General features: G+C 47.6%; 2 protein-coding genes across 3 annotated transcripts; both read left to right on the plus strand.

Moving 5' to 3' along the window:
- Nucleotides 1-4,471, plus strand: LOC144134503 (uncharacterized). 2 transcript variants are annotated; one of them, XM_077667414.1, is made up of 3 exons: nucleotides 1-2,158; nucleotides 2,892-3,100; nucleotides 4,020-4,471. In XM_077667414.1, the coding sequence occupies exons 1-3, from the start codon at nucleotides 2,139-2,141 to the stop codon at nucleotides 4,196-4,198; spliced, it is 408 nt and encodes a 135-aa protein (XP_077523540.1). In that variant the 5' UTR covers nucleotides 1-2,138; the 3' UTR covers nucleotides 4,199-4,471. The 2 variants fall into 2 exon arrangements, with proteins under 2 accessions (XP_077523540.1, XP_077523547.1); XM_077667421.1 differs by having other exon boundaries at nucleotides 1-138.
- Nucleotides 4,472-18,453: 13,982 nt separating this feature from the next.
- On the plus strand, nucleotides 18,454-20,999 carry LOC144134471 (uncharacterized). Its single transcript, XM_077667383.1, has 3 exons — nucleotides 18,454-18,556; nucleotides 19,460-19,668; nucleotides 20,596-20,999. Exons 1-3 carry the CDS (start codon nucleotides 18,534-18,536, stop codon nucleotides 20,772-20,774), a joined length of 411 nt encoding a protein of 136 aa, XP_077523509.1. The 5' UTR covers nucleotides 18,454-18,533; the 3' UTR covers nucleotides 20,775-20,999.
- The last annotated feature ends 4,270 nt before the right edge of the window (nucleotides 21,000-25,269 follow it).

A 25,269-nucleotide genomic window follows, 5' to 3' on the forward strand; every position in this document is an offset into this window, starting at 1 on the left:
CCGAAAGAACATCAGCGTCGACGGTGGGCAGCCTGTGTTAAAAATCCATTCATCTGTCCATCTCCTTTTTTTGGAAAAGCAGCCCTAGGCCCTGCATCCGTCACCTGCTCTTCGGTCCCGCGATAATCTCCGGAAGCGGTGAGCTTTTGCATTCATGAAGAGATTTCCGCGGCGAACGTTTTGTGCCGACTACTCAAAAAGGCACAAACAGAGAATTGAAAAAGGACGTAATTTTCGCAGTGTAAAGACACTCAATGTCGCTGCTCTCAAAAAAGTCCTACTTCCCGAAGAAGCTCTCCGAGTACGAGAAAGTGACTTCTTCTGTCAGAATTGTTGCCGTCGGTTCAAGGAAGACATAGATAATATGCAGGCAGAGTCAACCGAAACATTAGAAGAATTCCGCCCTGGGGAAGAAATCGTAGAAAATTTAAATTCAAGTGTCAGCCTTACCTCCGAAATCTCGCCCCTAAAGCCACCGAGCGCTCTAAAAAAACGCCTCAGACTTTCCTATGCAAAGCGAAAGCAGGAAGAGGTGGCAAGAGCTATGGTGATGAAAATACGATCGGGGATACAGGCAGCATATAACGTCCCAGAGACTTCGCGTGCGTCAGAAGAAAAGTGTGAACAATGCAGCAGTTGGGAGGACAACCTACATGCTGCCTACAATAGGTGTACGTCCTTTCAAGAGCGTTGCCAGCTGCTGACACTGCTACCACGCAACCTAACCGTGAAATATGTGCAGGAAGTTATTCCAGAGGCAACGAGGTACGTTATCCAAAAATCAAGAAGATGGTGGATGAGGAAGGCGTATGGTCAACACAGGAGAGATATACAAGATGTAAACTACAACAGGAAGACATTACCACCGTTTTAAAATATTACACCATGGATGAACTCGATTGCTCTAGACAAACTCAGAACAAAAAGGATGTTGTGAGAATCGAAAAGGAGGGAGAGAAAGAATGGATACCTAAACGCTTCATGACGCGGTCCTTGCGAGAAGCATTCCGCCTCTACGAGCAAGCTCACCCTGCCTCCCAGGTTGGCCTCACAAAATTCATATCCTTGCGTCCTAAGTGGGTGAAATGCTCGCCACAGTGGCAAGTGTGTGTTTGTGTGTGCTGTGCAAACTTTCAGTTGTGCCTCGTGGGACTGCAGAACGCGTCCGGAAGGTCGCTTTCTCCCGAAGATATGCAGAGCCTCTGCGTATGCCAGGAACCTACTGCGTCGTGTTTCCTTAGGAATTGTGAGCACTGTCCACAAGATGGCATTTTCACTTCGGAAAATTATGAAATGAGCAGCGAGGACGAGGTGTTGATTGCTTCATGGGAATACGGTGAGCTCGTTAAAAAGACTCTGACCGCTTCATCATTTATGAGAGAATTTTTAAGAATGACCATGAAAAGGATTCCCCACAACTATATTAGATCTGTGCAAGCAAGAGCAATACATGAAGAAAAACACAGCTGCAAGAGAGGTGCAATTGTTTTGCATTTTGATTTCGCCGAAAACTGTACAGTTGTGCTTCCAGACGCAGTACAAGCGTACCATTGGCAGAAAAAGCAGGTGACCGTGTTTACCTGCGTTGTCACGTCAAGAAAATCGACTCGGAACTACGCCGTTATTTCCGACGATATGTCTCATGATTCAGCTCATGCATGCTTGGCTCTGTCAAAAATCAAAGCACACCTCGAAGACAACGCGCCAATCTACACCAAAATAACATATGTGAGCGACGGGGCTCCCGCTCACTTCAAGAATAAATATCAGTTTCATGAGCTACAACGCAGTGAATGTCAAGAGACGAAATGGATGTTTTCGGCCACTGGACACGGCAAAAATGCTTGCGACGGCGTTGGTGGGCTTGTCAAACATCGAGCATCACACCACAACTTGCGGAAGCCTGCAAGTGAGGCCATACAAACAGCCAGCGGCTTCGTAGACGCAATTCCAGGAACGCTAAAGAACATCACCATTCTGGAGCTCCCACAGAGGGAGCTTGCAGACTTTCGCGAAACGAAGAAGGAAGAATGGAAAATGGCAAAGAAAGTGCCTGGAGTTCAGACGCTCCATATGTGGAAGTACGTTCAAACAAATGAAGGCAGTGCATCCTACGTGGCCTCCACCACTGCTTCGGAATGGAAGAGACTGTGATCTGGTTTGTGCTTCGTGCTGGACAATATACTGTGCGCATACCGACTTCAACTGCTGCCGTTAATTTCTTGTTACGATTTTCTGAATTGCAATCTGCATATAAAGCGGCATCTCATTTGTAAATTGCGTTCCTATTAAAACTCCTCCTGATTCAAAATCTTGCAGATAAATTGTTCCTCGCAGAAGACGAGGTTCTGTCTCCTGACATTGCCCTGTAGAACCTTTGAACACAGAGGTAAACAGTTGCAGGTACGGAAACGTCGGCTTCAGAAACACATTAATATAAATTTTTATATATAAAAATTTTTCTAAGAACCGACAAATGATCTAATATTTTTAAAAAATCGATTACATACCAATGTACCTTACGATGATGAATTAGAGAATACAAAAAAAAAACGTTTGACTGCCAGCAGCCAGTGCATCAGGAACAAGGAAATAAAATGGGGAGCTAAGCATTTCGTTAGAATATTAATTTCTCTATAGCCAGGGTCAGGAACTCCGCACTTAATGGAAAACCGGAAGCGTGTTTTTGGTCACTTATAGGTTTTTGAGGATTTTGTCTGTCTCACAGTGTCGCATGCATATTGTTTGCTCCGCATATTTCACGTTATGTTGACACGAAATACGTCTCTCAGGTTCTTATTGTTAAAAGTGTGACCTTATGCTTAAATATTGTTCTTGGCGCCTGCATCCTTCGCGGCATCGATTCCTGTTTGGTCCTGTTTATTGCACAGCGTCTGCCTGCCGTCGCGGTGTTGGGAGCATCCACTCTGGCAGTTAGGTGACATGACGCCCGAGCCCCTGTCCACTCCCGACCCGAGGCCCGCCATCCGACGCCACGGGGATGGAGACGTGGGGAAGCTGCGGATAAGGACAGCCTGGGCGACAATGTTCTCTGCTTGCGGGAACACTGTTACCAGCAGAGGTCTGCCCATTTCACAGGGTAGGTGATACAAGGTGTCTGTATTTTAATGCCATGTGCTGGGACGTATGGAAAAGTGACAAGGAGAACTGGGACAGCAGGTTGTTAGAATTAATGGTAACGCTAAGAAGTTACAAATGTAATAAAAATCCGCTTTCCAGGCTTCAATATAGCGTGATGAAAAAAAGTAAATAATTTCATCTTTTCGAGAATTTGCCAGTTTTGGTTAATCACGATGATGTCTGACATTTACGAGGTTGCTACAAAATGGGGCACAGTTTCTTACTGTTTACCGCACCAGAATTGGCTTCGACCAAGTCAACGCCTTCTCTATTAACAGTCAGATGGGCTGAAAATGGCCAATCACAACCTTTCCTGCCCCTCTATCCTGCCCTTCCCCGTCCGCTAGCTCTTCTGCCTATCAAGGCTCGGGATAGCCAAGCTGGTCGCCGGCGCACTGCACCTCATCGCGACGCCGCCGCCGAATACTGTATGAGTAACTGTATATACTGTGTGAGTAAGAGCCGGAGAGAAGTAACGCGCGGCTCCCACCGGAGTTCGCCGCGTTGCGGTTGACCGACAAACTAAGGTTCGGCGCCTACTCCCATTGGAAAGGGGATCATCTGACAGGTACTCATAACGGAGGAGGCGTTGGCCAACTCTCTCCTCGTAGTTGGAGCCTGGGGCAAGCTTTTAGGGAACAACCATCCATTTAAAACGATTTTTGTAGGGTTGGCAATGATATTTGGCTGCTCACGCTAATTACTTTATTTGTTTGACAAAAAGAGTATTTTTTCACGCACCTGTCTGCAAGAAATAATACGCGTTGGTGTGAAGTGCAAAGGGAACGGGCTCAAACTGTGAAAGCTGTGCTCCCCTATAAAGCATTCTTCCCGAAGTGGTAGTCCTTCTGCTCTCTATATCTTGAAACTTTTTGCAGCTGAGCGATCCGTGCCTGGATGCGGTCGACATCGCCAAGATGGAGGCACCCGTCAGCGACTGGCCCGCAAAGCTCACCCAGCTGTCGTGGCGGGCGTCTTCCAGAACATGTACTTCCCCTACGAAGGAGTTCTGGCGGCGCCCAGTTCTGCTCTAATCATCAACGTCAGTTCTCGTTGATGTTTGAACTCGACCGAGGGCGATCTAGTTCCAACATCAACGAGAACTGACGTTGATGTTTGAACTGACACCGACAGAGTTGGCGGTGGAGACGTGGAGCGTTCAAAAGCCAAGCGCTCTCCGACGACACCCGAAGCACCAACTCTGGCGCCGCACTCCGCAGCGCAGCTTCAGCAGCGCCGGCTGCCTTTTAATTGCGACGTTGCTCGTCTCTTAATGTCTCATGTGTTCCCAGTCTCTGCGAAAATGAATCTTTGCGTTGATGCGTGTTGATGTAAGCGTTTTGATTTCCCTGCTGCCGCTGTCCTTTCAGGCAGCTTACAATGCAGCATCTTTCCGAAAAGGCTTTTCTGGTTCGCAGATAGACATGAATTGAATTTACTTCTACAAATTTGCTGTATTTTTCACAATTAGCTTCATATTTCTCAGCGTACAGTCATGGGTGGCGTTGAAGGTGGGGCAGACATCACCACATTTGTTACAGAATTATAGGGGACAACTGCGTTTATCTTCTTGATCGGTAATATCTTAACAAGTAATCGCGAACCAGGTTTAGCTTAGGGTCAGTTCACATTCATTTTAGGGTTCACATCTCTGTGGTGTGGCATGACTCCGAGAACTATCTCGCACAACCTACAAACTGTACGCAGCGGGTGGATAATGACGAGAAGGCTTTTTTTAAAAGACTGTTTAATTTCATTAAAATGAAAATGACAAGGACGGCGTTGACACAAATGGAGCTGCGCAGATTGTGGAACACACGCAAGTTAATAGCATCGCAGTTGACACCGAAAAATCCAGACTTAGACTGGGGCAAGTAATCCGAACACGAGATAACTGGCGCTCGGTTGCTGCCACGAAAGACGCGGGTTCGATCCCGGCCGCGGCGATCTCATTTCCACGGAGGCGAAATACTGGAGGCCAGTGTAGTGTGCGATGTCAGTGCACGTTAAAGAACCCCAGGTGGTCGAAATTTCTGGCGCACTTCACTGGAGACGAGTTTGGTGTGGTCCGGTAGCTTCCAACATAAAAGCGATGCTTAGGGGACAGAGGGCCCAGAAATGAAAAAAAAATGCAAGCTCCGCGAGGAACCCTTTCAAATGAACGGCAGACCATTCTGGAAGCACGGCAAGTGCTTCCTCGAACTGCAGCGGGTGTTGACCTACCAGCGGAGGTTACGTACCTGCACTGCGAATTGCCTATGACGAGTCCGAGGACTGGCATCTTTTTTCCTTGAACCCCCGACGATGCTGGCCGAACTCCACGTTCGCTGCCCAGTCCAGCACAGTGCGAAGACTATTCTGCACATTCTTCGGCCAAAACGACGACTACACTTCGCGCAGTTCCCAAGCCCAGCTTGTTGGAAACGAGCGCCTCACTCAAGACCGAGACCGCACCGAGAGAAAATATTGAAGGACACAGTGGAAATTTGAAAGTGTTCTCGGCGAAAGCTTGTGGCCATTCGACTCACTATGCCCATGTCTTTCTTGTTTTTGCACATGGCACCCCAAGTCGAATGGCCACAGGCTTTCGCCGAACACAATTTAGAATTTCCAAAGTGTCTTTTAATTTTTATGGCTTTTGGTATCCGCTTCCAGTGGCGCTTCTCTGAACCTCTTGCCGTGGAATCGCTGGGCCGTTTGGGAGCCATCCGACTCGTTCCCCTGACGAAGGAGCGTCGCCGCACCTGCCGCTGACGCGCGCACTCGTTCCATCTGGTGCACGAGTGACGTCACTGTTGCTATGCGCAGCAGCGCCGCCACCTGTTTTGCTGAGGGAGAGGAGTACGTGCGCTAGTGCGTGAGGGAGAGGCCACAGCCAACAGCGTTGCGGGCAGGGTGGAACGGATGGACGCCGCGAGTTTGAGCCTTTAAAGGCTTTCGCCTTAATAGCGTCCCTCATCTACGCGTCCATGTGACTTCAACTCCCGCTGTAAGGGCTGAGCACTGCTCCCGCGGCTCCAAGTTGCAACAGCAACGGTCAGCCTGCATGCAGTACCTCGTGGTCAATGCTTGGCATCTTGTTTCAATATTTATTTCTGGCAGACAAAGAAAAGAAAAATGTACACGCCTGTCTAAGAGGCTGACAAAAATGCACGCATGCGTGACGAGTGTCAGTCTCTCAATGTACACGACACCTCAGCATAGGGCGAGAAAAAAATTAACCGGTTACATGCACTGAACAGCAGGAACAAACAGTAAAAAATACAGCCATTGACACATAGCGGCATTTTAGGGTTAACAAAATATAATGCAGGCAAAAGAACCGGACATGATTTATGAAGTCAAATTCCTCCTAAAGTGACGACAAGTATGTATTCAACTTTTTTCTGAAGACTTTTTTCTGAGGCCGACAAATAATGGATATCGTTTTCTTAGTGTTTAATTCTTATTTGTTTATTCTAAACCACTGATAAACCTTCCTTAGCCGGATATTAGCTTCCCGTTGGACAGCGCATACGTTTTCACCAGAAAAAATTAAACATTAGTGTCATCGGCATATAGGATTATGTCTGCAGTAAGAGGCACGTTAATCATATATATCATTGATGTATAAAAGGAAAAGAACCGTACCGACAATAGACCCTTGTGGTACACCAAATTTGATTTCTCCTAGCACGGATGGCGAACTAAGTATTTTTGTGTTCTGTAGTCCGTTAGTTATATAACTTTGAAGTAGGTTAAAAGCAATTCCCCTTATTTGATACTAATTACATTTTTCCAATAAGATGTCTTGCTTGATGGAGTCAAACGCCTTTTTAATGTCAAGAAATATTCCTATTGTAAACAGATTATTCTCAAAATTGCGTACTATTTTTTCTTTCATGTGTAGTAGCGCCGCTTCCGTACACTGTTGCTTCCGAAACCCATATTGATTTTTTGTTATAATATTATTTAAAGCGCAGAAATTCGGGACACGTTCATTAATCACTTGATCAACTAATTTTGAAAAAATTGGCAAGATTGAAACTGGTATGTAGTTGTTAATGTCATCCATGTCACCTGCTTTAAATATTACCGATACCCTTGCAATTCTGAATTCATTCCCTCAAGTGGACTGCTTGAGTGTGCCAGATCTAGATTGTACTGTCTCCTACGTTTTCTGGAAACTTGAAATTAATTTCAATTATTTTGTCCAGTGGGGCTTCAGCTCTGTTGCGGGAAGTTTCAGTTCGGACGCCGCCAGCTCACCTTCCTTGGTAGCCTTGTACCTGTCTTCGAGTATGACCGGAACCGGTAGAATCCACGACGTGAGATTCTTGTCTAGCGAAGAGCTTCCTGAGATTTTCAAGCCTTTGTTTCTATCTCCGTCGTTTGGTTAAACATTTCGCCGCCCTAGATCGTCCACAAAGAAGACAATCAGGAAAGATTTATTTTACCTGGAGCGTGTTGGCTCCAGACGAAGATTTTTCGTCGCTCACACACGTTGCTGGGCCGATTATGCAGCTGTACTTTGATGGTTTTGGTGTCGGCAAGTTTAAACCAACGCCATCGTACTTATGACCGGTGCTAACTTCGCCCAACAAAAACTTTACCATGAACATCCCATTCGCCTTCTTTCAGCCGCCAAGCGAAATTACCCCAATCTCTGAGCTGAAGTATTTATCCCGTGAGTAGGTTTAAGAGAGGTGAAACGGGGTGAAACCCAACCAAGAATCTTGCATCTTGGGTGACCGTAAGGGTGCAGAGATAAATATTGCCGCGTCTCGGTTTCGAACCCACGGCGGCGTGAGCAAAACAGCTTAGGCATTATGCAAAACTGCTGCCATCTGTCGAAGGAAAGCGAAACCGACGGAACGCCGCCATGTCAGACGATGACCGTGGCCACTTTCTCCTCTGCTCTAGCTTGATGCGCGTGTTGCGATTGCTTCCTTGCGGCAAGTGCTCTGCTCGTCGAAAAGTTGTTTTCTTGGCGAATTGAGGATGCAGGATGAGTGATGAGTGGACAGTTCTGTCCTGCAAAAGTTTCCAAGCGACTTTGCAGAGACGTATTGTGCGTCCAAAACACGTGTAACGCCACAGGGAACGCAACTACAAGTTTTGTACACAGTCTTATATCACCCTAGCGGCGGTAAAGACGAAAAAATGCGCGAGTCAAGAACAATTCGCGTTTCCAACTAAAAATGTCTCGTGAACTTCGGTCTAGTTTGGGTCGCTACCATTTCGTTCGGTGAATTCTGCGAGTGGGCCTCTGTCGCTTGGGTAGCTGTTGCTGCGATAGCGTGTCGTGTGCGTTTGAATGACGCTGTAGGCGAGCGGTAGCGAAACCTGGTCGGCCCGTAATGTTTGGCAGAATAACACTACTACTAACGCTTATGTGCGCAGACGTTGTCGAGAAGAGCGGACTCCGCCCCCTTCCGCAGAATAGGAAATAAATGTGGGGTGTTGCGCCCCGCATCATGTGGGTACTCGGTGTGTGTGGGGGGGGGGGGGGGGTGCCCCAAGCAATTGGGATTAGAGATTTGTAGCCGGTTGTTAGTAATAGCCATATCAGCTCTCAGAATTTCGAAAACGCGCCGTGTTGTGGAGAGGAGGACAGGAGGCATCACAGGTGTGATGCGTATTCCCTCCAGAGCATCTACCGGCAACGCATGCGCAGGGCATGTAACTGGGTTCTGCATAGAACGCCGGTGCACTTTGATGCGTTCAAGGGAACGCAAATTCTGCATAATTTTTGCGGGTCGTCGCATGCCGCGGAGCTGACATTCTAGGCATGAGGGCCCGGTTGGTTCCGAACTCTGCAGGGGCAGAAGCGTGCGCGCTCCTCCAGCTGCGCGGCCGCCTCGGCAGCGTCGTTACACCGCGGACTCCTCGCCGCTGGAGTGGCCGTGCATTTCGCGGGGCGCCGCGCGTTTTTGACGCGAAAAGTTTTAATATGCTAGGTAAGCAGTCTTCGGTTAGACAGCACAACGACCTTGAACGACTTTCATCGCAACCAAGGATAGCAGTGTATGACCATATGTGTGCAGTTATGGTGTCGAACCCCTGACCTTGGCCCATGACCTTTAGTTTATCTTTGACATTGGATGACCTTTGGGTTGACCTTTGACCTTATAAACATCCGATGGGGTGATGTGACGCCGCGTGATGACATGCGATCGGGTGTCGTAAGACCATGCGATAACACCTCATAGCAACTTGTTCGTGTGGGTATATTCGAACGGCTGTAACAAGGATGTAGCGGAGCTGCCTTGTACGAGTCTCATACCCCTGTCACACGGGCACCGAAAGGCCTTTGACAATCGGGCCCTTATATGCAAAGGCGTAAGTAGTGCAGCTACATTGCACAAATGTTGCGCCTTTGAAGCTAATGGCCTTGGAGGCGAATGCGCTCATCAGAGACATTTGGAGTAAAAAGGAGCGGCCTTCGTGAACCTGGGATCGCAGTGCCATCCAACCTCAAAAATTAAAAGTAACAAAAAAAAATAGATACATCCAACAATGTTTGAAAACAATTTTTTTAAACACGAAAGGTGTATCTCGCTTTGCTTTTTGGGCGGGTGTTTATATTTGACGCCCTGATTTCAAGACAGTAAAGTGTTGCAGCAACACCGAGCGCCCCTGGTGGCCAAGGCAATACACAAAACCTGCTGCTGATGAACAGAGTAGCTGTTGCAGAACTTTTAAGGAAGCAATCAGAATCTTTAAAAAATTGCCTGAGCTCAACGAATGAACAGAATACCCCACTTGAATTTTAAAACACTCACTCCAGCCGCCTCGAGCACAGCAGCAGGTGCTAAGCCTAACGACTGTTTCACCTTTGGGCTGCACCGTGTACAGCTGCGTCGCTGCTCCTTAAAGTTTTCGCTCCTTTGGGGAAAAATGGTGCCTTTGCTGGAAAGCCCTTCGAGGAATATCGTATGGAAGTGGTATCAGACGCTTAGCAAGCGTGCTTGCTCTTCGCTGAATTCCAGGCCTGTTGCACTGGTGTGTCCGTTCCTTTATTCTCCTTAAAACTCTCTTGTAAAGTGGCTTACACCTCGTGCGGAGTGTTTCAATGGCGAAGCATACAAGTCAGGAGCTGTGCAGTTGAAACCGAAGACCGGGACAGATCCCTCGCGGTACTGGTTCCTCCGAGTGGTGTTGATGCCATACACTTAACATGTTTACCTTGTGTGGCTCACAAAGACGTGGTTTAAGTCGGTGAATGCAATTACTGTGTAGAGAACGGGTTCACACAAAAAATCAAGAGCATGATATCCGAAGGCCGCTGTCAATTTTGTAACCACAGTTCGGTAGTATGCACACGGCACACCACGCATGTTGTTGCACCACGGAAGTGATCATTGAGAGAACAAGATGAGCGGTTCCACCATACGATGCAGGTGTTGCATTATAACACAAGGGGGAGCTGTAGACTCCAGCTACAACTAAATATGAGCACAAAAGGAGCCCGCTTGCTTGCTACGGAATTAACAAGGCAGACTCTCTGGCCGTTTGATTTCTAGGCCTTTCGATACAGGTTCATTACTGGAATCTTCATCGTCAGTTAATAACGAACGCAGGTGCTCTCTGTTTTTTAGTACCAGAATACCTGAAAGGCAGCAATGCCTTAAATATGAAAGGTTCTGAAATGGTGAGATTTGAAGAATGCAGGCCAGACGGGGAGAGTTTGCTTCTAAGCCTTTTATTGGGGCCCTCGTAGCATCCGCGGAAGTCAACACTTACGGAGGGGGGTGACCAGAGTTCCTGTGACCTCCAAGAGATTTGAAACGCTGGGGATGCATAACGAGCCACACGACGTGTCCCAGAAGAACACAACCTTGGGATCTGAACTTATCACAAAGGGTTCTCTTTTCCTTTTCTTCCGCCAAGAACTGCCCTCCTATTGCGCAAAGCTTGAAAGTGGATTCTTTGAAATTTTTTTTTCTTTTAACACGTGGCCTTAGATGGTGATGGTGGTCAATATTTGCCACGAGTTGTCCTTGCTTGAAATATGTGGCGGAGTGCTGAAAAAAATAGCGGACGATTTAGCGTGGTTAGGCAAAATGCGAATTAGGTGCGCTAGCACTTTGGGTTCGGTTCGAGGTTTGGTTTTCATGGTCAAGCCGGCCTTGGACAAAGATCGGTGAAATCGGCCTTGCAAGGGTGAGTGAAATGGTTTTTAGAGAGTTCGACGTTATTCAAAAATTAGAATCGATGAAAGGTAACGCATGCAAAGTAGTTTTCCGCAAGCATTTAAAATCGTGATGTGCTCACTGATTAAACCCGCGACGATGTTCAGGCTTCTCCTCACAGCGTTAGAGGAGTGCGGAGACATTCGTTGTGACGTCAGTGTTGCGGGAATTTCACATGCCCACTGCCTTTGTCTACATGCTGCCGTGCGTCATTCGATGCCGCCAAACAATGATTCGTGAGCTTCACCTTCGACGGCGTTTGTTTTCTTCCTTGGAACAACCGCATCTTCGCTGGAAACATAGCACCCCCGTACGTGACGTCATCATTGCGGCCTCTGCCTGCTGCTGTGCACTGCAGAGAAGCCTGAACGCCGACGCCGCTTTAGTCGGTGATTACGTCGCCATTTCAAATGTTACCGAAAAAATGTATGTGGATATACAAAGCGAATGATGTCGGCGTCCACTGGGTTGAATGCCATTGGCATCCATAATGTTCTAGACGGCGATGGCTTTGAGCAAAGGAAGGGCGCATAACTGGCTCCCTGGATATGTGGATGCCTCATTCGTGCTTTGATACATGTGGCGGTGGTGACAGAGAGACGTGGCCTGAATGCGTTAGCGCTGACAGCGTTGTGGCTGACATGCGGCACTGCAGCAATAGCTAGGCCGCAGAGTTCATTTGGTGATCAATCTCTCGTGATCAACCATTAACTGCATGCCACCTCTAAAGGTTGCAGGGTGGGCGCGCTGCCTATCCAGTGTGCGGAACACAATCAAAGCAGGCTTTTACAGTTGGACACCAACGCCACGTACATGAAAGCGAGATTTAGGTCTCCACTGACCCACGGAGCCGGTTGTGTGGCTTTCCTTTCGCGGAAATGAACGGCCTTCGCAAAGTTGTCAGCGCCAATGAAGTCCATGAACGCCGTTGGCTCACTTGATTTGTTTGGTTTTTGAGGAAATGAAATGGCACCGTAACCGTCTCAGATATCTCGGCGGACACCCGAACCGCGCCATAAAGGAAGGGATAAAGGAGGGAGGGAGAGAAGAAAGAGAAAGCTGAAAATTGAAAGTTGGATTTTGAGGAAAGGTGCGCCGCTGCGCAGCGGCTGAACACCCGTGGCTTAGTGCTACTAGTGGCGCATGTGCTGTAGTGACTAGGGAGCCAGAGAGAGAGAAATATCTGCGTCGAGGCGCGCGTTGTGACGTCATGTGCCTCCTCGAAGCACCGCCACGGCGAAATCGCAAGTACGCGGCCAGTAAAGCTTTCGCTTTAAAAAGATTTCGCATGCCTTACCTGCAAGTTTCACACATTCGGCTCGTTTAAACTAATCGTATTCTAAAACCTCTTCAGTTGCCTTTTGAAGGTGTGCCGCGTAGCATTAATGGGTTAAAGGGGAGGTAAAATTGTTTTTTTTTCGAATTTTTGGGTCTTCAAGAAATTGAATCTATAAATCTTCAAGGTAAAGCATGCCAAGTAGTTTTGCGCTAGCATTTAAAATAGCGACGTAATCGCCGATAAAAACCCAGATGATAGTCAGGCATTTCCTCACTGCGACGGAGAGGTGCAGAGAAACTTTCATGGCGTTATTGTTCTTGAACTTTCAGACGTACGCTGTCTTCGCGCAAAAGTTGCCGTGGGCTTTCCAACACCGCCAGGCAATGCTTCGTTGCCTGCACCTGCGGCGGCGTTGGTTTACCTGCTTGAAACAACCGTTTCTTTGCTGGAAACGCAGCGACGCCCTACGTGACGTCATCATTGCGGCCTCTGTCCGTCTCTGCGCACTGCAGAGCGACCTGAACGCCGACGCCGCTTTAGCCAGCGATTAGGTCACCATTTCAAATCCTATCACAGAAATACTTCGCATGCTTTAACTACAAGTTTCACATATTCGACCCCTTTAATGTCGCCAAATTCTAAAACCTCTTCACTTGCACTTTAATGCCCGTATATGCGGAATTGGTCGTTCTCTACTTTGCATTCATAGATCGCTGAGTGTCCTCATACAATTCCATGCGCCACTGCCCTGTGGTTGGAGGTGCTGCCGCCGGCGGGACTTGTGGGACCCAGGCTGCTCTTCTCGAGAGACCAGATGGCAGTCGTTCTTTGGGAACACAAAGAAAGACTGCCTTCTGATTTGAGGCCTTATTGGTCGTCGCAGGGTGCACCGATTGACTGTAACGGACTGCTGGTGTTGGCAAGCCAAGTAGCCTTCGAAGGGAGGTGCTTCAACGCCCCCACGAAGGTCAACGTCGCGCACAGGTCGGAGATTCCATTTGGTGGCCAACTGTAAGATCTGCACTAAGGACACTACACTGCAAATGCTGCTTCTTCACTTTGGATTCCGGCTTTTGTGGCTGGCTGGCTTTATCGTTGTTGTCCATTAAAAGGACGAAACAGCGACAATATATCGCAGTTTTTGTCATGCCTCACGTAACCTGTACTGACCTTCGACGTCATAGCCATCGCTCGGCAGTTGAAATCGAAACCGGAAGAGGTAAGACATATTGTTTAGGCGGTCGTCCGCGAATAGCACGCAGTGATCCATGCGTACTAATTTCATAGGAATCAGTTAAAGAAAAAAAACAACGAACCAAACATTTAGTGTCTGAGTCAACTGAATTTTCGTTCTCTCCTAAGCCAACACTCATCCTCGATGCCGGAAGTGGAGTTTCTCGTTGGTTGCTATTCTCGTTGGTTCTCTCTCGGGCCCCACGTATCACTGCTCTCGGCGATTCCTCGAGCTGCGTTGTTATACAGCTTCTACACCAAGTGGTCCGTTTTTGCCATATAGGAGACAAGCATGCTTCCTTATTCCTCCTTGGCTCTCCAGGACTCCTGCTGACTAACTACTTTGAATTGGCTTCCATCTTTACTGCTCGATTCGTTCTGAGCTGCACGTTTGGTTCTTATTTACTTCTTTGCAGCCCCGCGCTTCCCACGACTGCTTGCACGGATCCCAGAGCGTCTAGTTTTATTACGGTGCTTCCCCGCCGAGCTGCTTTCTGAAGACACGCTGTTCGAATGGCGTCCTCTCTTTCCCGTCTGCTTGCCATGGCCACGGCTTCTCGAGGAGCGCGAAGTCCCCGACCGGCGGCGCCTACGGCCATGGCGCCTGGAAGCGGAGTTGCTGCCGGAGGAGATTGAGGCGGCTCGGCGGTGCGATCTGCAGCGGCGCTTAGCTCCAGCGCTAATGTACGACCGGTGGCGAGTTCTTCCGCTGCGCCTTTTGCGACATCGCATTTCTAATACAGCAAATACGGAAGACGTTTGTCTATTTTATGCTGTAGAAGAATTTAACTGGATTTCGGCGACAATACTACGCCTAGCAACGCCACATTAAAAAGCTGCATTGCGGGAAGCCAACTTTACGACCTAAATATGTGTATTTTTGGCGTTAAATATTTCGAAATGCATTGCCGATAAAGAAAATGTAAAAACTGGACTCAGCTTCAATGTCGGCAGCCTTCAATTTCTGTATGTATTGTTGACCTTTGAAATCAAAAATAAAAAAGTTGATGTGCTAATTTTAGGTTAATCAATCTTTTAATCACTGATATCTATCGCGTACATAATGTCCGCCTTGGTGTGCACTCCATCTGCAAAGACCGCACCGATGTATCTCTCGCAGGGCTTAAAAAAACGATATCTAAACAGTAAAAAAAACAAAAAATAAAACAACCGGCATAGGCAAGTCCTCAATGATATAGGAGGGAGGCTTCCGCCATGCTTTAAAGTTCGTTCAAGACTCTTATCTAGACTGAAGATCGTGACTGCAGCGGTTGCTGAATATTATGGGTTATTATATGCGTGTTGACGTAGATCTGCTAGCTCAAAGATCTATGCCTCAAATTCCCGAGCTTAATTAACATCTGAGTGTCGCAGCGGTGGAGCAGTTGCCGGCAGAATAATCGCAAGGCTGATCCCACCACTAGCTATGTCCCAGCGAAGCTCAGCTGAAGTCTGCATGCACCTACGCGGCCTCACCTTTGAACTGCAAAGACGGAGCAACCGCGGGACGACTCCTGCGCACGCGCCCTGGCAGGGGCTGAGCCACAGCGTTTGCGCAACCCGCAACCGGCATTCGGTAAAGCGGTGCACGCTTACGCTTGTGGCTCCCCACTAAGATAAAAGTCTCTACTACAGATACAACGAGTACCCTCTCTACAATTATACTAATGTTGCGATGACTACAACTATAACCACCACGACCTCAGCAATGCCAACAAAAGAAAAAAAATGACAGGACGGTTAACGCTGGTTAACGCGACTTTCAGCGACAGCTGCTAAAGGAGCTCTGAAAGGGGCTCCGAAGAAAGTTGCGGGTATGCCTACGATGTTAAAGGACGCCGCTTCACAAATATCCTCCACCAAGCAATTTTTTAATGCGTTTTGTGGAAGGTCAGTTATCTGTAGTAAAAATTTGAATTTACGCGTCATCGCGCCTTTCTCTCTCTTCTCGTCACTCTTTGCACGCTGAAATGTCGGATCTCCTCCGCCGTCCCCACCAACTCTGTACCTCCGCCGGCTGCCGACGCACGCAGGAGGAGGGGGCGCTGCTTCTGGCCGCGGTCATGGGTGGAGCGTGACGTCAGAAAGAGACGTCACGGCGAACCAATGAAAGCGTTTCGCTGCTGACGTAACGACGGCTGCATGACGTAACGAGCGCAAATTCGGGCGAACGCTCGGCACCGCAGGTCGCCACGGGGCGTGAAAGCGCTAATTTATATATATATATATATATATATATATATATATATATATATATATATATATATATATATATATATATATATATATATATATATATATATATATTAATCGTTTTTGAAGTACTGTATGCGGCATGAATACTCGGTGGCCTGTATTCTACATAATGCAGTCGTATTATAAGCAGCCTCAAACACCCTCTTCAGAGACCCTTTAAGGTATTTATATTTAACAATATGTAATGTAGAGAATATGAGAGCGACCTCGCACCTCTGTAGTTCTAGGGCGCTCGTTTTAGTTTTTCACACAGTTTTTCGTCTAGGTCTCCGCCGATGATGCCCTCCTCGGGCGTCGCGTTTCGGAGAAGCTGCCGCAGATGGACCAAGCTAGAAATATTGCTCCGCTCTCGCCACACCCACCCTCCTCCTTCCACGCCAACCACGTTCCGGATGGTTACCGTGGTGCGCCTTCCTACACATTCGTCATGCCCTCCTTGTAGGCCAACCCCGTTCTCCTTCTAGGGTACCTACCCTCCGGTTGGTCCCCACGGCAACCACCTACCTCTTGCTCGTTCTCACGCTTTCGCCATACCCTCCTCCTCCGCCGGTGACGGTTTCCACTGTAACCATCCTCTGGTTACGCCTTCGTACGCTCTCGCCATAAAGCCTGCTTCTTTGGTAACCTTGCAGGGTAATTACCCCTCGGTGGTTATCGTGACAACCGCCGACCGCTTGCGCCTTCTTACACTCTCATCATCATCATTCATCATCATTTATTATACCCTTAAAGGCCTCTGTTGAGGCATTACATAAGGGGGGGGGGGGGACAAAGCAAATGCAACTAAGAATAATACGTTAATACAACAAAACATAATGCAATACAATAAAATGAAAAACGATACATCACAATACAACGTTGGTAAATAATGAAGGGCACAAGGCTGAATTAGGCGGTAACAACTACAACAACAACAAGAAAAATAATAAGTTAACTGGGTGAAGTTTGAGAAGTGTCTTTTATTCAGTACAGTGATTAATTAATGCCTGTCGAAATTTAGTAGCGTCGCGCTCGTTAACAATGTAGTCGGGTAGCAGGTTCCAATTTTCTATTGCAGTTGGAAGAAAAGATTTATTAAATGCCAAGGTCGATCCATGTATACGTTGAATGCTGAGGAGCCATACACTTCTCCTTAGGGTAACCACACTCCGGATGGTTCCTATGGCAGCCACCCACCGGTTGCACATTTCTCCACTCACGTCATGTCTCGCTCCTTGCGCGGTAACCACCGACCGAGTGGTTCCCATGGCAACGCGTCCACCAGTTACGCAGACGATAGACTACGACGCAAACCCAGGAACGGCACTCAAAAGCTGTCGCTCTAAATATAAAGTATTGAACTTCACAGTTTCGTTAGTTGTAGTATCAGGTCACGTGCCTCCAGGACTGGGCAGAATTTTACCTTCCGGGCTCATTTGACCTGCTTGAGGAAGACAATGTAGCGGAGCACCGGAGGCGGGAAGCGAGGTAAAACAAGATCTGGGCTGCACGTTCACCGGGCGCCACGAATGCCTCGCAGCGGGCGACATCTTGGAACACGGCTGGTTCCCTGTGGACTCCTGTCCAAGCGTTCGCCAACGCCCAGACTTCGAGGGGCTTTGGAGGACTGCGTGGTATGCTTCTTTCACTCTGTCACGAAAAGGGTGAGGTTAGTTTAAGGGCAGGCGGTGCAAGCCAAGCAGAGTGCCGGTAATGGCTCCCCCAGAACGTCGCCGGTAACTGGGAGCGGATTTTCCGGACCACAAAAGGCACATCGATTTCCCATTAAATTTTCGCAGAAGCGCGAAAGCCCAAGCTGACGTAGAGGTTCATGTGGGTCACACAAAATCCAGGTAACAGCCCTGAATATTTGTGGCCCACGCGTCATCAAACCTAAGCGGTACCACTCATCCGCGTCACCGGCATCGCGGAGAAAACTGAAAAGTGTCAGTGAGCAGTACTTGTGCTGCGTGGTAATCTGTACTATCGAGTCCATCAAAGTGAACCCTGTGCTCTAAAGCCAGCTTGCCAGGTGCAGGTTGGACACAACGACTACAAGAGCTGTGATACCATAAAGCGCCCCGCTAGGAGTTCGTGCTGCCCATTAGCTTGTAAGGTGGCCTCCTTTCGAGTGGGCCCTGGATGATACACGTTGTGCACAATATGTAATAGAGTCTGCGATGGCCGAAAGTGCTCTACGACCGCTTTTCAGTTGATGTTGGGCATCTTGGGCTGCTACCTTTATTGAATAGAGCTTCACGGCTTCACGTGAAGATCTGTTATTGTTAGTGGCTCTTAAAAGGCGGTGACACATGCGTCTGCCTTTTACTGGTGCCTTTTAGCTTAGAGTCGCTGTTTTTTTTTCTTTTTTTTACGCCTATGGTAGCACAATCCCTTTGCGACCACTGCATGTATAAACCGAGGCCTGCGATACAACAGGAGTCACGTTCAAGTCACATTGGACAGAAACGATGCTATACCCCCTGGACGCACGGTGAGCACCGAAGAATCCGCTTGCATTTCTACCGCCGCGTTATACGTATCAAAGCCTTGTATGGTAGCATTCAATAGTGCGTGCAAACGTGCTTTTCTTCTGCGCTTCGATGTCCCAGAACTAGTCTGTCTTTCGTGATGAAGCGTTCACAAACACGTAGATTATTGCTTATCTCAATCGTGACCAGAATATGACCATGCAGTGGAACCTTCGCCATTTTCGTTGCGGATTCGATATTAGCGATAGCAGCATTCATTCCTGTAACATGTTGCTGGTATGATTCAGCGTAATTATTAACGTGGAGGCATTATCGCTCGCAGAAATTGCGTATCAGGGGACCTTATCCACCAGGGATGGCACCCGCTTCATGAATTCCTCCGTTCCATTGGTCTCCCTTCCGACAAGGGGGGCCGGAACTGCAGAGTTCAAGGAAGTCGGGTCTGAAGCTTACACATGACCAGCAAAGCAGGATTTTTTTTTAGATCAGTATAAACGTTTGCTGCGTCTGACTCTTCTCCGCGTGCAAGCCGCAGTGTTGCATGAACGGGGGAACATCGCTTGGTTGGTTCTTTATGCAAAAGTCATCTGCACAAGGAGAACGGACAAGGGAACAAGGAAATAAGATGTGTAGCTAAGCATTTCGTTAGAATATTAATTTCTTTGCACTACGCACTTAGTGGAAAACCGGAAGCGTGTTATTGGTCACTTACAGGTTTCTGAGGATTTTGTCTGCCTCACAGTATCGCATGCATATTGTTTGCTCCGCATATTTCTCGTTATGTTGACACGAAATACGTCTCTCTGGTTGTTATCGTTGAAAATGTGATCTTATGCTTAAATATTGTTCTTGGCGCCTGCATACCTCGCGACATCGATTCCTGTTTTGTCCTGTTTATTGTACAGCGTCTGCCTGCTGTCGCGGTGTTGGGAGCGTCCACTCTGGCAGTTTGGTGACATGACGCCCGAGCCCCTGTCCACTCCCAACCCGAGGCCCGCCATCCGACGCCACGGGGTTGGAGACGTGGGGAAGCAGCGGATAAGGACAGCCTGGGCGACAATGTTCTCTGCCTGCGGGAACAGTGTTACCAGTGGAGCACCGCCCATTGCGCAAGGTAGGTGACAGAAGGTGTCTGTATTTTAATGCCCTGTGTTGGGACGCATGGAAAAGTGCCAGGGAGAAGAGCAGCCGCAGCTTCTTTGAATTAACGTTAACGCTAAGAAGTTACAAATGTAATAAAAATCCGCTGTCTGTGCGTCTATATTGCGTGATGAAAAAAATAGTAAATAATTTCATCTTACCGAGAATTTGCCAGCTTTAGTTTATGAGGATAATGCCTCACATTGACGAGGTTGCTAACAAAAAGGGACACATTTTTTTACTCTTTACTGCACCAGAACTGGCTTCGACCAAGTCAACGCCTTCTCTTATATCAGTGCCCGTCAGATCGGCTGAAAATGGCCAATCACAACCTTTCCTGCCCATCTATCCTGCCCTTCTCCGTTGGACAGCTTTTCTGCCTATCAAGGCTCGGTATAGTCAAGTTGGTCGTCAGCGCACTGCACCTCATCGCAGCGCCGCCGCCGAATACTGTATGAGGGACTGTATATACTGTATAACAGCCGGACAGAAGTAACGTGCGGCTCCCAAAGGAGTTCGCCGCGTTGCGGTTGACCGACGAACTAAGCTTCCGCGCCGACTCCCATTGGAAAAGGGATCATCTGACAGGTACTCATAACAGAGGAGGCGTTGGCCAACTCTCTCATCGTCGTTGGAGTCTGGGACAAGCTTTTAGGGAACAACCATCCATTGAGACTGAATTTTGTAGGTTTGAGAAAGATATTTTGCAGCACACTCTAAGTACTTTATTTGTTTGTACATAAAGAGTATTTTTTCACGCACCTGTCTGCAAGAAATAATACGCGTTGGTGTGAAGTGCAAAGGGAACGGGCTCAATCTGTGACAGCTGTGGTCCCCAATAAAGCACTCTTCCCGAAGTGGTAGTCCTTCTGCTCTCTCTATCTCTTGAAACTTTTTGCAGCTGAGCCACCCGTCCCTGGATGCGGTCGACATTGCCAAGATGGAGGCACCCGTCAGCGACCGGCCCGCAAAGCTCACCCAGCTGTCGTGGCAGGCGTCTTCCAGAACTTGTACTTCCCCTACGAAGGAGTTCTGGCGGCGCCCAGTTCTGCTCGAATCATCAACGTCAGTTCTCGTTGATGTTTGAACTCGACCGAGGGCGATCTAGTTCCAACATCAACGAGAACTGACGTTGATGTTTGAACTGACGACCACAGAGTTGGCGGCGGAGACGTGGAGCGTTGGAACGCCACGCCGTCTCCGACGAAGCCCGCCGCCCAAACTCTGGCGCCGCTCTTCGCAGCGCAGCTTCAGCAGCGCCGGCTGCCTTTTAATTCTGGCGTTGCTCGTATTTTAATGTCTCGTGTGCTCCCAGTGTCTGCGAAAATGAATCTGTGTTGATGCGCGTTTACGTATGCGTTTTGATTTCCCTCCTGCCGCTCACCTTTCAGGCAGCTTACAATGCAGCTTCTTTCTGAAAAGGATTTTCTGGTTCGCAGATAGACATGAATTCTATTAAATTCTACAAATTTGCGGTATTTTTCACGATTAGCTTCGTATTTCTCACCGTACTGTCATGGGTGGCGTTGAAGGTGGGGCAGACATCATCACATTTGTTACAGAATTATAGGGGACAACTGCGTTTATCTTCTTGATCGGCAGCATCTTAACGAGTAATCGCGAACCAGGTATAGATTAGGGTCAGTTCACATTCATTTTATGGTTCACATCTCTGTGGTGTGGCATGACTCCGAGAACTATCTCGCACACCCTGAAAACTGTACGCTGCGAGTGGATAATGAGAAGTAAGACAGCGTAGTGACTTTCGTTAAAATGAAAATGACAAGGACGGCGTTGATACAACTGGAGCGGCGCAAATTTCAGAACGAACGCTAATTAATAGAATCGCCGTCGACACCGAAAAAGGCAGACTTATAGACTGGGCATATAATGCCCAGAGGAGATAACTCATGGCCGATTAGGGTAGCAGGGTATATTCTCAGAACACTAGCTGAGAGTGACAGACAAACTTTTTTTTTCTTTTGTGAGCCCCAACGTATTTATTCACAAGAAGAGATGAGGCTAGCTAATATGATGAGATATGGTGGGCGCGGCTGGCCACCGATAGGAGTAATTTCAAATCATCAGAAGAGTGGGAGAAGTGTTTGTTCGGCCAAAGTAGAAGTAGTCAAAAAAAACAACCCCACGGTCCTAGCTCACACCTTTAAATTTCTGGGTCTTTCACATTTCTGCACTGGGCGTTACCTGGCCGCAGATTGCGATCTGTACTGACTGATGTCTTGCGAGAGAGAACACATCTTTTGAGCACCAAATTAAGCTTGCATTGAGCACATGGCGGAAGTGGCTGCAGGTGCAACAGTGTCCTCAACATGTGGACGCTTGAGTAGTCAGTAAAGTTGGGGGGGGAGGGGGGGGTGAGTAAGGGCTGTGTGACTGTTTAAGGGACGGGCAGTTCAGTAGACGCAGTTGAGGTTGAGTCGACATGAGAGGGAATAGTTTTATTTCAACAACCATGCCATTCTGGAGGCGTTTTGTTAAGGATGATGCCTGGGCGTAGGTTATTATTATATAGTTCCTTGTGAATTTATTTTTGTGCCTCCTGCGTAGCTCTTTCAATAGCACTCGTGTGCGTGTGAATGTTCACAAAGCCCACGGCGACGAGGTAATGTATTGCCAAACAGAGCTTTTCTGTCGTATACTCGTTGATCTGCGCCTTATCATTAGCTAGGGCTCTTCAAGGACAAGCAAAGCAAGTCAAAAGAGCTACAACTGGGGCTACTTGGAAATGCATCCTTGAAGGTATTGGTGAGCGCTATCAAAATACGGAAAGGGACGAACACACAGGACAAAGCGCTAACAACTGTTTATTCTCTGAAGAAACATGACTATATACACATATTAACATCAAATCATACACAGAAGAGGAAAGAGCGTACGGCGCTGACAACAGCGACATGAGGGGAAATATATATATATGTATATATATATATATATATATATATATATATATATATATATATATATATATATATATATATATATATATATATATATATATATATATATATATATATATATATATATATATATATGTAAAGGCGCGTGTTAATCGTTTCTTTATATATATATATATATATATATATATATATATATATATATATATATATATATATATATATATATATATATATATATATATATATATATATATATAAAGAAACGATTAACACGCGCCTTTACAACAGCCGAAGATTACTATTCTTGAGGTGGTTTAATTCAGACCTCCCTAACATCACCGAAGGGGAGCTGACGCATTGCTCATCTGAAGCAACATGCATAGCGAAAGCTTCGATAATTTCGCGTTCCTGCCTGTTTCCGGTCCGACTTATTAACTTGGTGTTTTTTAGCTTTCGGTGTTCTTTAGTTTGTTTTTTATATATTTTTTTCCTTCATGTCGCTGTTGTCAGCGCCGTGCGCTCTTCCCTTTTCTGTGCATGATTTGACATTAATATGTGTATATAGTCATGTTTCTTCAGAGAATAAACGGTTGTTAGAAAGCGGTTTTTCCTGAGTGTTCGTCTCTTTCCGTATTTTGATAGCGCTCACCAATACCTTCAAGTACCAAACAAGCCAACACTTGCTTTGTACCTGCCCCTCTTTGCGTGCTATCCGGCAACGGAGGAAGACTATTTAAGTGTGGAAACTCCGCTGTCTGCGGCGACCAGAAAAGGTCACAAGCCCGCGGAGCCACTATCATACTAGCGGCGCCTGGCGGCCTAGAAAGAAACTACCACCATTTCGGTTGCCAAGGCAACCGCTAGAGCGTGTTGCTCCCGTTCGGCCGCGCCCGCCTGACATCTATTGAGGGCACTCTCGCGCGCTTCTGTGGCGCTGGTAGCCCCAAAAGCAACGGATGCTACGCTTCAACCATTTGAGCACAGTAAAAAATAAAACGCGTTCTTTTCCATGACCGCAATAAGATGTGCAGCTTCTGGTTGTACGCAGGGCTTTTGTTTGACACCCGCGCGATGGCTCTGATTGGATAGGTGTAAGCATTGCTGGCATGCGTCGAAGGCAAACATGCCTTCACGTTCGTCGAGTATGTGACCACGCTGAGTTTCATCTGCTGGAGGAGAACGCGGGCGTCGTATAGCGCAGCGTTTATGACTACACGTCAGCCGAGAAGGCGACAAGCGGCAACAACTTCTCACCTTCTCCCTGGAACGCATTTAATCGCTTGCAACTTCGAACAAAACACCTGCTTCCCATATTAGTCTAGCAAATTCCGAAGGAGGTCGCACTGCCGCCCACGTCAATGATGACCCAGTAAAAAAATACCCGAAACCAGCCGAGAATGTCGTGCCCGTCAGTGGGCTGCCGCAAGGTCCCAGGCACTGAAGAAAAATGGAACCGTGGAGGCGCGGGCGGCAGGTTTTACATGCTTATGCGCTGTTACACACGTGCACGTTGCAGCGACTCACCCTCGTTGTCGCCGCCGCTTTCGTCACCATCTGAAGCCGACTCCAGCACGTACACAAAGTCCGAGTCACTTTCAAAAACAAATTTCATATTGTCGGAAATGATGCTGTCACAACTGCCTGAAGAAGCAGCTGCTTTTCTCGGGACGCTGCCACCACCGGCATTCCTCATGGATGGCGCCATTGTGAAATGACTCTTTTGAGCCTTCAATTACGCGCCAAAGACGTAAAATGCGTTTTTTTTTTTAAAGTCTACTACCGCTATCTAGTGTTCAAAATCGCAACCAATGCAACTGACGTTCGTAACTGCTCTTTTGAGGTGGCAGCACATCGGGCCGGACGAGTGTGGCTTGTTATTATTGGCGATTTTGGTACGATCTCCAATGACGAATACAGCTCGGGGTTCAGGATTATAGGGTTGTTATTTCTAAAGTATCGTGTACTAATGAGAAAAGAGTCTTCAGGAGGCGCGAAACGCGGTATTAAGGCATAGGCGGTATGTTTGAAAGCGATAACCTTATTTCACTACCGCATATTGCAGCACTCCAGTCTTACGCCTCCACATGTGTTATCTCGAGCCACAGGCCATTAGCATAGCTGTCAGCCTGGGCTCCGGCTCATTTTTCCTGGATAATTTTGTCGCCGATGGCATATACAATCTGCCATATCTTCCTAATCTGTTACAGAGCTATTCTTTGACGAGCTCCAATGTCTAAGCTGTATACTTGTCTTGAAAACCACACTGGTAGGCTCAAAGTGCGGCGAGGTGGATCTATAGCACAGTGTCTGGGAAAAAGAATGGATAAACGCTGAATCACAATCGTCGCGGTATGCTCTGATCGCTGTCCGATACACACTGTCTGTCTGATGGGGTGCTTTTAATTCACTGGAGAGGTTTGTAAATTGCTGCACAGTAGTCCAGACATACAAGAAACAACACAAGCGCACGAAGAGACAGATATGTTCCTTGTGGTTGTACTTAAAGCTTCACTTTGTGATTATTCCGCGTCGAGAAATTCGTCCTTAGGAAAGCAATGTCAATGCGTGTCGAATTTCGCATACAGTTATGTGGCTGGAAGGCCCATAACCGTGGCCTTGAACTTGGACAAAAGTTTATTAGCGGAAAAAGTATTGTC

Source organism: Amblyomma americanum, chromosome 1 (genome assembly GCF_052857255.1).
Source record: "Amblyomma americanum isolate KBUSLIRL-KWMA chromosome 1, ASM5285725v1, whole genome shotgun sequence".
NCBI classification, from domain to species: Eukaryota; Metazoa; Arthropoda; class Arachnida; order Ixodida; family Ixodidae; genus Amblyomma; species Amblyomma americanum.